Genomic DNA, 16,016 nt, shown 5'->3' with positions numbered 1-16,016 from the left:
ATTCCATTGTGTATATATACCACGTTTTCTTGATCCATTCATCTACTGAGAGGCATCTGGGTTGGTTCCATATCTTAGCTATAGTAAATAATGCCGCAATAAACATAGTCATGCTGGTCCAGCTACCAACTTTTGAGAATACAGACTTCTATGAAAATACTTCATTGTGTTGTCAACTGTACAAATGATTCTTAAAGCTTCTTATGTTAAAATTAGTACATAATTTTAAAGTCATAATTTTAAATGGTTAAAAAGCCAAAGGATTGATATGCTGTAACTCTTACTCTCTGGGTGACTAGCAGTGGTTGATTATTACCAAGAATGAGTTTTTACATAAAGCCTTTTGTATATTCCATGGTTTTTTTTTTAGTAGACTGTTATCGGTGGAATAAATAACCCAATAAGAGAATAGGTATTTTGGTAGCTCTAGTATAAGATTATCTATTATGATCAAGATCTACAAATACTTGTGGGACCTGTATCTTGAACTGCATAACCAATTGAAATAACTGCACACTTGTTTTTTACTTAAAAAAAAAAAAAAACTAGGGCCATGCACTATACTAAACATTTTATCCATAATAGCACACTTAACAGATCAACCTATCAGATAGAATTTTCCCTTTGGTAGATGAACAGACATTAAAAATTAAATGAACAGAAAAATTAAGAGGTTTACTGAAACTCACAGAACTTGGATTTGAACTCAGAGAGATAGATCACAGAGCTTACACTCTTTTTTTTTTTTTTTTGGTCGGTCAAGGGGCTTGAACTCTGGGCCTGGGTGCTGTCCCTCGGTCCCTCAGCTCTTCAGCTCAAGGCGAACACTCTACCACTTGAGCTACAGCGCCACTTCCGGTTTTCTGGTGGTTTATTGGAGTTAGGAGTCTCATGGTCTCTCCTGCCCGGGCTGGCTTTGAACCACAATCCTCAGATCTCAGCATCCTGAGTAGCTAGGAATACAGGCGTGAGCCACCAGCGCCCTGCTTTTAGAGCTCTTTAGTGATGTTTTGTGAGCTCTGAATTAAGACATATAAAACAAGTTTATGCTGGGACCAGTGGTGGCTCATGCCTGTAATCCTATCTACTCAGGAGGCTAAGATCTGAGGATCTCTGTTCAAAGCCAGCCCAGACAAGAAAGTCCGTAAGACTCTTACCTCCAATAAGCCACTCAGAAAATCAGAAAGTGGCACTGTGGCTCAAGTGGTAGAGCACTAACCTTGAGCTGAAGAGCTGAGGGACAGTGCCCACACCCACAGTTCAAGTCCCACAACCGACCAAAAAAAAAAAAAAGTACATGTACATTTTGCTGATTTTGTTGGAACTTAGTTTTTAAATTGTGTATAAATACATTTAACAGAGTCTTTTGACTCCATGTCTTAGTTAACAGTATTTTCTCTTTGCCTTTTTATTTGACTTACCATTAGACTTGTCAGAGTCCTCAGTTTTGATTTTTGTTGCTCATCTTGAAGTCTCACAAAAAAATTGGGGGGAAACAATCTGTTTTTTTTTTTTCTTTTCCATGATTGATCTTTGTCATACACTAAAACTAAACCTATCACAACCTGTGTCCCACTGGTATTATATTTATATATCAAGGAAAACATGTACAATATACCTAACAAAAGACACTTACAAAAATGTTCATTTAGCTTTATTTAGAATACCCATAAGCTGATAAAAACCCAAGTGCCAAAAATGAACAACTGTAGCAGATTCATAGCATGAAACACTATGATGCATCAAATAGAAAATGAAAAGAAAAGCTACAGATATGCAAAATACATGAATGAACTTTAGATGGAGTAAAAAAAAGCTACTGAAGAATATGTGGTATATGTATATAAGAGAACATGCAATGTGGTTCCATTTTTATGAAATTCAAAAACATACGAGGGTAGTTTATGGTGATAGATATAACAATGTAGCAAAAGTGGTTTCTTTTGGGATGGAGTTGAGTTGTCCAAGGAACTACCAAGGACATAGGAAACTTTCTAAAAGTTTTATATCTTGAGGTGAGTACCAGATACAGAAATGTATTCATTCATAAAATTTATTGAGTTACATACTTACAACTAGCATCCATTGTACTTTGTTTATTAGGTCAGTAAAAAGTACATTTACATGTGCTTCACAGTTTAGAATCGGCTGGTGTGAGTAAAACAGATAGTTGATAATAAACCTTTATGTGCAACTTAAGAGAAACCAAAATATGTATACTGCAAAGGTTTTGTAAATGCTAATTCATTAACACCTTTGATTTTCTTTTCTTTTTCTTTTTAGCCCCTGACCTTTTTGAGCCTGGGAAATGCTTACCTTGCTCTAAAGAATATCAGTGGGGCCCTTGAAGCTTTCAGACAGGCTTTGAAATTAACTACCAAATGCCCAGAATGTGAAAACAGCCTGAAGCTGATCCGCTGCATGCAGTTTTACCCTTTTCTGTACAACATCACCTCTTCTATTTGCAGTGGTAAGAAGTTGTTCCATGCTGACAAAATCATGAGCTCACCTAGAGTTTCTATTCTGATCAACAGAACATAGGAATGGTTTTCTGAATTTCTTCAGAAAGACTTTAGATAGCTGGTGTAATTCTAGATATACAGGGGAAAAGCTAATTTATTACTTACTATGTGCTAATTTAATACTGTATAAAAGCTAATTTAGTACTTCAAGATACTAATAAGCTTAATTATCTCACAATACCTAATTAAGAAAGGCTAATTCAAGTAGATAGCATATTCATCTAGGGATGATAAATCTGTTTAATGATGACTGATATTTGAAGTAAAGAATAGATTTTTGTCAATTAAGTCAAAGTGTATAGTGAGACTGAAACAGTTCTGCATACACAGTCACAGCTCTTTACCTTTCAAAGAAGGTGATTCAGATCTTTACTGAACCTTCTTTCAAATAGGTACCTACCACTAAGTGATACCCTTTCCCTTCTGTATCTTTCTCACTGCTCTGGGTACATATTCACATACTTAAGTTACCTACCTTGATAAAACTAATATCCAAACCTGTTGCAAACCAATCAATTCTATAGATTCATGATTTGCAGCTTAAAACAATTTTATATGTTCTTAAGCCTTTGGAGAAAAATGGTGCAGTTTGTGGTCTTCATATGTACAACCCAGTATATACCACTTACAGTTAAGGCCTGTGCTTTATTGAGTTCTGCATAAGGATTGATGAAGATATCGACTGTGCATCAGTAACTCACACCTGTAATTGTAGATACTCAGGAGCTGAGATCTGAGAATTAGAGTTCAAAGCCAGCCTGGGAAGAAAAATATACAAGTAGCACATAAAGCTTAAGATTTATAGGAAGTTATACGATTGAATATCTTTTTCCAAAGTGCTTAGGAACGGAGATGTTTTAGCTTTAAAAAAATTTTTTTTTATTTTTAGATTATTAGAATATACATAGTGACATATCTTTTGAATGGGCTACAAGTCTAAACATGAAGTGGATTTTATGTTTTATATATAAATCACATAGAGGACAATTTATTAATGATATATTTAGTACACATGAGGTTTTGCTATAACTAAAAATGGTGCTTAGAAAGTTGAGAGAGAGAGAGAGAGAGTGTGTGTGTGTGTGTGTGTGTGTGTGTGTGTGTGTGTGTGTGTGTTGGTCTGCCTAGGTGGTGTGTGGGTGTGGGTATGGGTGTGTGTGGGTATGGGTGTGTGTGGGTATGGGTGTGTGTGTGTGTGTGTGTGTGTGTGTGTGTGTGTGTGTGTGTGTGTGTGTGTGTGTGTGTGTGTGTGTGTGTGTGTGTGTGTGTGTGTGTGTGTGTGTGTGTGTGTGTGTGTGTGTGTGTGTGTGTGTGTGTGTGTGTGTGTGTGTGCTGGTCTTGGGGCTTGAACTCCAGGGCCTAGGTGGTGTCCCTGAGCTTTTTTGCTCAAGGTTGGCACTGTACCACTTGAGCCACAGCTCCACTTCTGCCTGGACTGGTTTCGAACCACATTTCTCAGATCCTGAGTAGTTAGGATTAGAGACAGGAGCCACTAGCACCTAGCTAAGATTTTGGAATTTCTATTAAGGATGCTCAACCAGTTTCAGTTTTCCCTTTTAAGGTAAATTGCTGTTAGATTAAACTGCAGAGTGTGAGTTCCTTTAGAGAAAACCATTAAGTAAAAATGATACGGGTTCTTGTGGAACATTCATAATAGTTGAGAAATGAATCAAGTATATGAGTTCTGGGCTTAACAGTTTAGAAAGGCCTGGTGGCTTCATTTTATCAGTGGCACTTTCTGTTAAATAATAGGGAGCTATCTAGACTTAATTTAAATTTAGATAATGAAAGTAGTAAAGTGAATTCTGGATATAATTAAATTACTCTTACAGCCATAAGCATTGTTTCTAAAATATAACTCATTTTATCTTGCCCAGTAATGACTAAAATAACTTCAAGGTAAGTAGAAAATGATACCAAGAATCATTCTTTAGAAAAAGATGTTAATAATAATAGAACACAAAGAAACACATGTTTAAATTTTTTTTTCTTGTTAGAAACACGGAAAAAGTAAATAGGTTTGAAACAAAATAGTAGGAGGCTTTGGTAGGTGTTTGAAGTAGTAGGAAAGTGGTAGTAGTAGTAGGAAGGTTTTGTAAGCCTAGCATATAATAGACACAAAGCAAATGGAGATGAATCTCCACACTGCACACTTGAGTCTGATACTTAAAGAAGATTGAGACTAAGGGTAACAACTAAGCTGTCACTAGAAGTCAGCTCTGATGCACTAGCATGGCACCTGTGGAATAGCTAGCACAGCATTTGTGGAGTACTTAGTGTGTATTGATTTAAAATAAGTTACAAATGTGTAGTCTCCCTGCATTATAACCTTATTACCACATTAATGTGTAAACAGTCCATGCTAGTGTTAGGGTTAATTAAGTCTCTGTAGTTTGTGAATACTAAATTAAGTTTCAGTTGTAGTTCATCCTCTCTGGTTTTGAGGACATCCACTAATTGGCATTGCTAATCATATTTTATGGTCACATATTTTACTTATCAGATGGGGAAGTTAGTAAGTACAAAGTGCTTGTACACACTAACCCTCAAAAACATATAAGACGAAGCCAAGTGCTGGTGGCTCATTCCTATAATCCTAGCTATTCATGAAACTGAGATCTGAGAATCATAGTTTGATGTCAGCCTAAGCAGACAAATCCAAGGGCCTCTTACCTCCAAAAAACAAACACAAAGCTGGAAATGGAGGTGTGGCTCAAGTCTTGGAGTGCCAGCTGTGAAGAAAAGAAGCCAAATGAGAGTACAATGTCCTGAGTGCAGCCTAAGTACCAGCAGGTGCTTGTTTAATTGTTTGTTTTGTGCATTGGCTATAAGCACTTAAAAGTAAGTAGATATGCCCAAATCTGAGAGTCTCCAATTTCATAGCTCTGCAGTGAGTTCTGTGTTAGGGAATTGGGGAACTTTGTTACTAAAATCCACAGGCTGTGCTGGAAATTGCAGGTACATTGGATATCTGTGGTAAACAAGTAGGTCTGTTAACCTACTCACTGTGTGTTATCAACGAAAAGAATTCCTGATGCTTATGTTTTCTTCCTTAAATGTAATTTGTAATTCCTGTAAGATATTCTTAAACTTGATCAGTTATAGAATAACTAGGATCTAGGGTTCTCACTTGAAGATGCTATCCTTAAAATGCCCTAAATCTAAGGAATGTTAAAGACTATTTTCTGTTACTCTGGGTCTCATATAACGTTCTTGCTATAGACAAGTAGGCAAATCTGCTCTCACATGTACTTGTGATTACAGGGCCCTTCCCCACCAACTACTCACTTGCAGTAAGAGAAAGGAGAGGCAACTGGTAAACCCTTACACTTATGGGTAGCAAGAAAAATAATGTGCCTCCACGCCCTCCCCCATCTGTTTTTAAATTTATTCTAAGATTAGAATTGAATGAAGTAGAATACAGGGTTTTTCTTTTAATGCAGTTTTGTAGTTGAATCAGAAATGTGCTGTATTTAAACTCACAGACTCTTGAAGAAGTTTAACCCTTTATGAAATCTGTGGAAATTGTACCAAATCCTAGTATACAAGGACACCATTGTAAATAGTCTATTTACAGTACTACAATATTCTTGTCTCCATGTGTTTGCATGTTTTTGTTTGTTTTGCTGCTCTTACCCATAACCCTTACTCCCCACCAAAAGCACCTATTTGCTTTTCAAGGCCCAGTTCTATAATGACTTGCCTGATCCCCAAATTACTGGTAATTAAACCACTTCATTAACATTCTCTGAGCTTCTTAGGAGCAAGATCCAATCCCTTTCTTTTTATCATCGTGCTCCCTCTCACCTACCATGTGCTCTTAAACTCTCCCTCCAGTGGTTAGTAACAAAATGCACTTCAGTGACAAAGTAGCTGAGGATGTGTCTGATCTATTCAGAACACCTATGTAATAAATATGACAAAGAATAATTAAGTTGTTTACACCCATTATTTACCCAAACATGAACTCAGTATGCATGTAGATACATAGCTCTTTTTTTTAATGGCCCGGCTTCTACGATAGATGAGAAAAATAAGTCTTATCTACTATAAGCTCATACATCAAGTAAGTATTCTCTTATTGCTTAGTCTTCGCTGTTTTTAATGAAAGTTAGAAACAAATACCCTGTTGTCTCCTGTTCAAAATTAACAGTGATGAGTAAATTAACAGCCATTCTATTAAGGTCTCAGTAAGCCTAAGGAAGTCTTGTCTCCCTAGCCTGTGGTCCTGCACACATCATGTACTGTGAACTGCCTACCTATAAGACAGTTTTTGTTTGTGTTACAGACTTTCAAAAAAATGAACAGGATTAAATTTTTGTAGTAGGAAGAGGATAGAAAAACAGAAAAGATGCAAGTAGGGATATGGGACATTACTTCAGAAAGCACAAAATTGTACTGAGTTCTGGTGTTACTGGCTTATCCTTGCTTTGGTAGTGTTAAGTTTTGTACTACCTCTGTCAAAGTAGGGGAAAAAAAGCTTTACTCAGCATCTTTATCATCATTATTTCCTTTTGACTATTAAGTATAGTTAGGTTTATTTATTTCCCAATTAAGAGCTGTCTTTGACAAGTGTGCTGTTCTTCATAATGAATTATATTCAGTCAGTTGGGTGTATAGAATTCTTCTTTATTTTATTTTAATGTTCTTATATTTAGTTCCCCTGAACTTAATGCCTCATCCCAGATGGTGAAAACAGATATGGAGACAAATCAGCTACTATCTCTGTCCTTTTATAGGATAATCTGGAGAAAGAAAAACACAACCACATTAACTCTTCATGGACACATACACCACATCCTCTGTCCCTGTCATTGCCTCTGAAACACAGGAGAGAAGTCCTGGTACTATTTCTTTGCCCAACACCTTGTTGTTACTTGCTAAAATACTGCTACCAGTTTTCTTTCTCTTAGGGATAGCACTGACTCACGGAAAGCCAAGAAACTTAGTGGTTAGATAGACCTGGTTCATATCTATTACTTACTTACTGTTACTTAGGCAGGTTATTTAATTTCCTTGAGAATTAGTTTGTGTATAAAGGAAGGATTAATAATACTTCAGGGTTTTTTTTATAAGGATTAAGTAGAAGGAAGAAACAAAACGTTGAGTAAGTATTGACTCCCTTCCTGTAGTTCCCCCTTTTGTAGACTATACCTGCTTCAAAATTCAACTTTTGCCTGCTCAGAGCTTTTCTCTGAAACTTGGAATGCCATATTTCCTATGTGCTGTGTGTTTTGTATTGACTGTCTTTCATATGGTTTCGAATCTACTCAAAAATCCTCATTTTCTGACATAGCTTTATTGTATTATGGTAGTCTCTGATATATGTGAATACATAATTGGAAAATGAAAAGTGACTCACTAAGCATGTACTCTGAACTCATTCATTAGCAAAGATGTTGAGTCCATTGCTTTTTCTTAGCATGGTAAGGTATACTTACATTACAGAACCTAAAAGGGTACCATCAAATCCAGAAAAAGGCTTGTCTTGTTTTTCATTGGTTCAGAGAGCTTGATGGGATAACATATATCTCCTTTAGACAACATCCTCTAAAAAATAAACCTTTAGAGCACTATCCAATGTCCTGGTAGAGGAGAGGAATTACTTACACATTTTTAACCAAATAATTACCCTTTAATAGAAAGTCTAAGGCCTTCCAGGTAATATGTGTCTTCAGTAACATGGGAGAATATAAGAGAAAGAAAACTCCCATTCAGCCAGCCAGATCATCTGGAATAAACCAGTTGCAAAGGAGAGCATGTCATAGGCAAGTTATTGACATACCAGACACAGCAGCCTGGTATTCCTTACCCAGAAAATAACCATCAAGTAGAGCTAAATAGTAGCATTTTGACCATATTAACAATTCCTTTTTTTTCCCCCTGTCAGTCATGGGGCTTGAACTCAGGACCTGGGTGCTGTCCTTGAGCTCTTTTTGCTCCAGGCTAGTGCTGTACCACTTTGAGCCACAGCACCATTTCCAGTTTTCTGGTGGTTAATTGGAGAGAAGAGTTTCATGGACTTTCCTGCCTGGGATGGCTTTGAACCATGATCCTCAGATCTCAGCCTCAGCCTCCTCAGTAGCACAGATTACAGGCATCTCATTGGCAAACTATAGGAGAGGTCAGTCTTACTATATGTGTTAGAAAGTTCCAAAGGGTGCTAGGATTCCATTTAAGATTTGGCATTTGCTTAGAAAAATCTTTATCCACTTGACCAGAGCTTATTTTCTAGGAAAAATAAAAAGGACCTTTATGTTGCAGTCTTAAGGTGAAATCTCTGCCATCCTTCTCCTTTAATTCCTTGGTTGTTAATTTTTTCATAATCCCTAACCTTTTGGTCTATCTCATTTTAAGCTGTGATGCAAGAAAAGATATTTCTCTGCAGTTAGTCATCTTCCTTGGTTTTATTCCAGTATGAATCTGCCATCTCTCAATTTTGAAAAGCAAATGAAAGCTTGGTGATATTTTTTAAGTCAAGGAACTATGTCACAGACATCATAGATAGAATGAGGTCTTGAGACTTGTTCTTTGTTGCTAATCTCCAACCCCAGAAACACTGATTCTTGCAGTAGCACACCAACTGAAACTTCAGGTGCCAAACCTTGCATCACAATAATGGTCTGACCTTGGGTGTTCCCGTTCCCTGACTTGTGTGTGTTTGGCTGAAGAAAAACTACCACCATCATTGCCTTTTTACTCCTCTTGATGTTTTGGGACCTTGCATTATGGGGTAACATGAGAGATGTTTCTAATGTGCTTTATCTGTGTCTCTTGTCATTGAGGTCATTGTCATGAGAAAACCCTGGACAACAGCCATGACAAGCAGAAATATTTTGACAACTCCCAGTCACTGGATGCTGCTGAAGACGAGCCCTCTGAGAGAGGAACAGAGGCGGACACTGTACTCTCTGTTGAGGACTCAGGGAGGGACACGGGTGCTCTTAGACTTGAAAGTAAGTTGATTTGACCTGAGCTGTGCTTCTGGGGAAAAATCAACTCTCAAGCTTTAAGCATAGGCTTTTCTCTTCTTTGAAAGTGTGTTTCCCTCTTGTAACAGCCACTCGTGCTCTAGAATCATGAAGGTGACCCTCAGCTGATGAGGCTGAAGATAACCCAGCATGTGAAAGTGTTCTTCATGTTTCCTTTTTTCCTCCTCTCCAGTCTCTCATTAACTCGAACAAATTTTATTCGTCAGTGTACCGGTCTTTCTTTGTAATGCCATTACGCTGTTGAGCCAGTCAACAAAAAAAGAACGTCAAATGTATTTATTTTAACCCAATAAAAATTTGAGGATTTTTTTAATGGGCATACATAGGTTGTATTAATATTCCACTTTGTGGTCCTATTTTGAGCTAATCTTAACGGTTCTCAGTAAGATTATCTCCCTGTTTAAAAGTACCAAAACAAACATCTTCTTTTTTATTATGCAACCTACCAGTTTTCTGCCCTTGGAATTAAGTACAACTTCCCATTTCTGAAGCTCTTGTCTTCTTCCCTCTAGGCTTCTAAAATTATTTGCTTTTGACTCTTGCCTGTCCTCAAACTTTCTTTATTAGTCTCCTTCACTTATTCTTTACTCTGCCTTCATTTGTTGGGTTATTCAGTATTCTAAGCTGATCTTCTTTTCTTCTCCTACTGTGTCTTACCACATGGTAACTTGATACCTGTATATACCAATGACTCAAAATTTCGATTTTCTCTACAACTCCGGATCTTATTTCCTCTTTTTAAGTGGATTCCTATCTTAGTGTGCCACAGGTACTTTAAATGTAACATAACCAAAGTTGAACTTGATTTTATTGTTTGCTGTATTTTCTGAACTGCTATTAATTCCTATATTCCTGGTCTCCTAATCTATCACAATTCAACCAGACACTACTTTGTCTGAATCTATCAGATCTTCATTTATTCTTTCTGCCATGGCCTGCATTCAAATAGTTTTGTCTGTGCTGTTAGCCTTTTAATTTTGTTCCCTGATTGTAGTCTGTTATATTATATATGGGGAGAGAGAGACAGTCAGAAAAGGTATACATAAATGATAACAGAATTTCAAAAGCAGAAGTAGCTGCTGTTACCAATTTCTTATGTGTCCAAAGAGTTAATAAAATAGTTCTGCTCAGGTAAGTTTCCTAGTTTTCAATTTTTCAGTGGTTCTCCATTACCTATTGGAAGAATTAGTTTTCAATTTTTCAGTGGTTCTCCATTACCTATTGGAAGAAGTCAAATTAATGTGGGAAATGAGGTTAACTCCCCCTGCACTCCACCCTCCCTGTTCCCTGTCAACTGAGTCACCCAGCAGGAAGAACAGAGGAAGAATAACCTTTCACCTTTACTCTCATGCCATACTGCTTTGATCCTCCATGGCTTGCTCAATTTAGGAATGACCCTTATATATGATTTTCTGTAAAGAGAAAATGCTTTCACCTTTCCTAAATACAGTTCAAGTATCACCTGTTCTGTGATCATTCACAAAGATCTCTAGGCACATCTACCATCTTCTTCCTACTTTCTTCAAAGCACATTACTTATACCTTTAAATGCTTATATAGCTTGTCTCCCATTAGACTGTGTGTACCATGTCCACTGTAATTTGAATTCTTGTGTACAGTATTTGTTAATGCAATGTTGTATTTGTCTTATATATATTTGATTATTTACTTAGTAATTACAAAATCTTTCTTCCCTCTAATATTATCTGTAAAAATGATGTCTAAAAGAAGCCAATTACACCTTAAAGGGAGAGAAGAAAGCTAGAATGCTAGAGTGAATGAAAACTGATGTTTGCAGTCACTTGAGAGAACTAGTTTAATATCTTTTATCAGAAACTATTGTTTTAAGAAAATTGTTTCCTTTAATTCCCAGTGATTAAACTGGTTGGCTAGTTTGTTAATTTGCAGTGGGCTTCCAGCCTCATGTCTGGCTGGCTGGCTGTCTCTCTGTCTCTGTCTCTCTCTGTCTCTCTCTCTCTTTTGTTCTCTCTCTCTCCTTTGTGCTGGTCCTAGGGCTTGAACTCAGGACCTGGGCAAGGTCCCTAAGCTTTTTTGCTCAGTGCTAGTGCTCTATCACTTGAGCCACCACTCTGCTTCTAGTTGTTTTGGTGGGTAATTGAAGAGAAGCGTCTCAAAGACTTTTCTACCCAGGCTGGCTTTGAACTACCTCTGTCCTCAGATCTTCCTCCTGAGTAGCTAGGATTATAGATGTGAGTAATCCACCAGCACCCAGCTTTACGTCTTTTTTTTTTTTTTTTTTGCATTAGAGTACTCATACAACATTAAAAGCATTTTGAAAAATCTTGTTTTGAAGAAAAATAAAAAATACAAGTAGTCCTCCAATAACCCTTATAATAAGTCTACTTTTTAGTATTTTAAAATGTATGAAGCATTATGAATTATGTGTCTTTTGTGATGTAGATACTATTAAGCCCACCTTATAGTTGAGAAAATTAGGAGGAGTTAGGTGCCATGTCAAGCTCTTCAGTAGGGGGAATAACAAAGTTTATCCTCAGACCTTCTAATACAGTGTTTTTTACCTGTGGTTTTCAGGATTAGGGGTTTGATGGGTTAAGATCTTAGTTTGTGGTAGTTTATTTTTTTAATGGAACTAACATCTAGTTCTACCATTATTTTATGAAACCAACTTTTTTTGATGGTACTGGAGATTGATTTTATGGTTGTTAGATACTCTACCACTTCAAACCACACCTCAGACTATGAAATAGGAATTTTTTTATTTTTTTTTATTTTTTTATTTTTGTCAGTTCAACTCGTGGGAATTGAACTCTGGGCTTGGGCGCTGCAGATCTCAGCATCCTGAGTAGCTAGGATTACAGGCGTGAGCCACCAGTACCCAGCTAAAATAGAATATTTTAATGTCACAAAAGTACAAAGTCTTCACAAGCATATGCACATAGTAGATGCACAGTAAACATCTGTTCAGTTAAAGGGAGCTAAAACATGTTTGCATAGAGTTATTGTCCTGTTTGTTTTCTAAGTTATCTTCTCCAACATCTGTTTCTCTTGCTATAATGGATAAAAGAAGAGTGCCACTAGGCTCATGATTGTTGTTTTCTACTCAGAAGTGAATCATTTCCCTACCTTCCTTAGTCTGGATAGTTGAACCTAAGTCTTTTGTATTTTCTGATTATTCATTGGACTTGAAATATGTATACCATTATTATTTATGCATTGTCTTCAGCAAATCTGCAGCTTTGCAATCTGTCTACAAACAAATCACTGCACTGAAAGAGAACACTAAAACTGCAGATGGTATTGCACAAAGGCCTTGTGTCAGTAGAATCTTAATTTGGAACCAAGTTTGTCTTAAGTCCTTGGTATACCCTCTGTTTTGCAAGACAAAGAGATGTATTGCTCTATAATGTCATTATCAAAGGCAAATGTGCCCTACTAGCCTTCAGAAACAATTTAGTATTCAAAACTATTGAGATGACTGGAACAAGGCTTCCTGGAGGAGTATTTTGAGTCATATTTTGAAGGAAGGACTTTGCTTTGCCATCAATTTGAGTATGTGGTCTTTAGCTCTGTTCCCTGCCCATATGTTCCATTGTGAATCTAGCACTCATCTGCCCATCCTTTATTAATAGTATTTCGTATCAAATACAGTCACCTTCTTTTACTCACTTTTCTTTACTGGCAGTAACCACAGCACATCATTCACTGGCAGGCATCATGACTCAGTTTCTTTCCAGATGACCCTTTCCACTTCCATTGATTCAAGCCTTTCGTAATATTAAACTAAAATATGACTACTCATTTCTAGATTTGCTTTGTGAAACTTAACGTCAGTCTTGTTTCTCATTTATCCTAGATCTCCTTAGGTGCCTGGAGATGATTATTGTTCCTGTCTCACCCCCTTCTTCATGTCCTCATTTCCTTTCAGCTAGATGACTGTTTACATCCTCAATTCTTTCAACAACTCTTGTTACAGTTGCTAGCCCCATCACCACTGTCAGACTAATTTCACTGGAGATTTTCAAAATCTTTCTAGCAAAATATATTTCAAGCCTGGTTTTTGTGTTTTATGGTTAGTTTTGTTTTGTTTTTGTATTTTGGGGTTTTCAGTTAGGTTTTTTTAGATAGTATACTAGCAGCTTTCACAATTGGTTTGCCCTTGGTTTCTTCAATCCTTTTCTTTTCATGCAATTTCACATACATTCACCAAGTTTTTATTCTATGAATATTTTTGCTTTTGAAATTTCTTTTTTTTTTTTTTGGCAGTCGTGGGGCTTGAACTCTGGGCTTGGGCGCAGCTCAAGGCGAGCACTCTACCACTTGAGCTACAACACCACTTCCAGCTTTTGAAATTTCTTAAACTGTAGTGCCTAAATTTAAACATGACTCTCCAGGTTTGTTTGGAATATTCCAAATTCATGCTAGGCTGCTTTTATTTTAATCACAGACACCTGTGCTTACATCATCCCCCACCACTTCTAGTCTCTATGATCCTTTTACTTTTGGAGGAGGACATTAAATTCTGGGCCTCACACTTATTACTTGAGCCCTTTTTGAGACCAAGCCATTTTTTACCTTCAGTCTTGTTTGTTTTTAGTTATTTTTCAGGTAGTCTCATGTTGGTTTTTCCTAGGGCTGGCCTCACACTGCAATTCTTACCTATGGCCTAGCACATAGCTAGGATCATAGGCACATGCTATTATGTCCAGCTTATTGATTAATAAAGTCTCCCTAACTTTCCCCTGTCTGGTCTCTAAGATATCTAACTTCTGAGCAGTTGGGATTACATACATTAGCCACTACAACCAGCCTACCTGTGGTTCTTGACAGATTGCCTTACACAACTCAAACTTAGCTGTCACTTTTACCAACACTCCAAGAAAAGAACGTGAACTTACATAAACCTCACTGTGGGTACTCATGTTCTGTTCAACGTCACAATATTTATTCTTCTTTTCCCAGTGTGAAAATGGTGCCTAAAAAATAGAGATGTGGGTCTCACGCTCTGTGTTTTCAGTTTATATCATGCCATCTGTCCCACAGACAGGAGGCCTGAGATTACTTCTTGCTTCAGACATAATTTAGAACATTCTGAGATTTCTGTGCAATCCATACTTCTTACCATAGCAGAATCTGTTTTTCCCATTGTGGAAGAGAGTTGCAAAGGGAAGTGGTCTGCACAAGAAGCCCCACATAGGATAGATCTCCAGATACATTCCTTGTTTCATGGGTTGTAGAATGACGTGCCAAGCACATTGCTAGACATGTAACAGAGTATGATACAAGTTCATGGACAGAGTCTGAAATTTCAGCCCTGTCTTGTTGCCCTCTCTTAACTGCATTGCCTGTCAATAACATTTGCTTTTGTGCACGCATGCACAGTCCCAGAACTTGAACTCAAGGCCTTAAACTCACATGACTTGCTTGTTCATAGTTTGGCTCTACTACTTGAGCCACACCTCCAGCTCAACTTTTTGCTGGCTATTTTGGAGATAGAGTCTCACAGACTTTTTTTCCCCAGGCTGGCATTAGACTTCAGTCATCCAGATTTTAGCCTTCTGAGTAGCTAAGTAGGAGTGTGAGGCACCAGCAACGCGCCAAGAACTTTTAGATTATAAGAGTGTCAGATATGATGCTAAAGGTAGGATGATTCACTTGTTGCTTACCATTCAGCTCAGTTGACAGTACATTAACACATGACAAGATGCGTTAGACTGTAAGAGTTTAGAATCTTGTCAGGAGGGCAAGGTAGAAGCAGGAGCAGCAAACTCTCAAGAACCTCAAAAACCAGACTGTTTTGGGGTTCCCATTAGTTCCTTCCATAGCTGTGTCTGCTGTGTGCCAACTCACACTATTGTAGCACCTGAGGCCAACACTAGAAGTTATATTTATACTACCAACCACATCATTTAAGCAGGTAACCAACCACTTGTGTCTGAGTATCTTACAGAGTATCAGCAAACCATCGCGCTTGTTTCAAAACTCAATTTTAAAGTAATAAGTACCAAAAGCAGTAGAAACAATAACAGTGATTTTAGAAAATCTAAAAAGAAATTACTTGAAAAGATAGCAGTACGTTTTGTAGTCACTTGGTCATAAATGATGAGCTCAATAGTTTGTTAGTTTTTGTTGTTGTTGTTGTTTTCCTAAGAGAGAACAACTTGTGTTTATCCCACTATCTAACATCAAGCACTAGGGAGAGAAGGAAGAGACGGCACCAGCACTGAAGTGTCACTGTTGATTTGTGAGTGGCTCAGAGTTTTAAGTGTTTGCAGCTACAATGGTCAGTTGTGCTTATGTCCTCAGAGACTGATAGTGGTATTTCTCAGGTTAATCTGGTTATATGTGTTTGAGGGTTTTGACATTGGCCAGAGCAGGCTGGACTTGCCAACAATAGAAGTTGCAATTCCAACTGGAATAGCAGCCTGGCACTGTGGGAGTTGTCAACCCAGAGTGCTCAGGTTATCTAGTGGCTGCATGTTAAAAAAGGAGGCATTATTGTCATTTCTTTTTGTACTCCATC

At 37.4% G+C, this 16,016-nt stretch overlaps 1 protein-coding gene across 1 annotated transcript in view; it reads left to right on the top strand.

Annotated features, from left to right (window-relative positions):
• The window catches only part of Ttc17 (tetratricopeptide repeat domain 17), a 76,930-nt gene that overhangs the window by 40,355 nt on the left and 20,559 nt on the right, over nt 1-16,016 (top strand). The window contains exon 16 of the mRNA XM_070032548.1: nt 2,284-2,470. Within this exon, the coding sequence (XP_069888649.1) occupies nt 2,284-2,470 (187 nt within the window). The remainder of the gene's footprint in view (nt 1-2,283; nt 2,471-16,016) is intronic.

Source organism: Dipodomys merriami, unplaced genomic scaffold, assembly GCF_024711535.1.
Source record: "Dipodomys merriami isolate MVZ:Mamm:240054 unplaced genomic scaffold, mDipMer1.0.p SCAF_21, whole genome shotgun sequence".
Taxonomy (NCBI): Eukaryota; Metazoa; Chordata; class Mammalia; order Rodentia; family Heteromyidae; genus Dipodomys; species Dipodomys merriami.
Note: the sequence above shows the minus strand (reverse complement) of the source record. Positions and strands in the feature narration are given on the sequence as shown.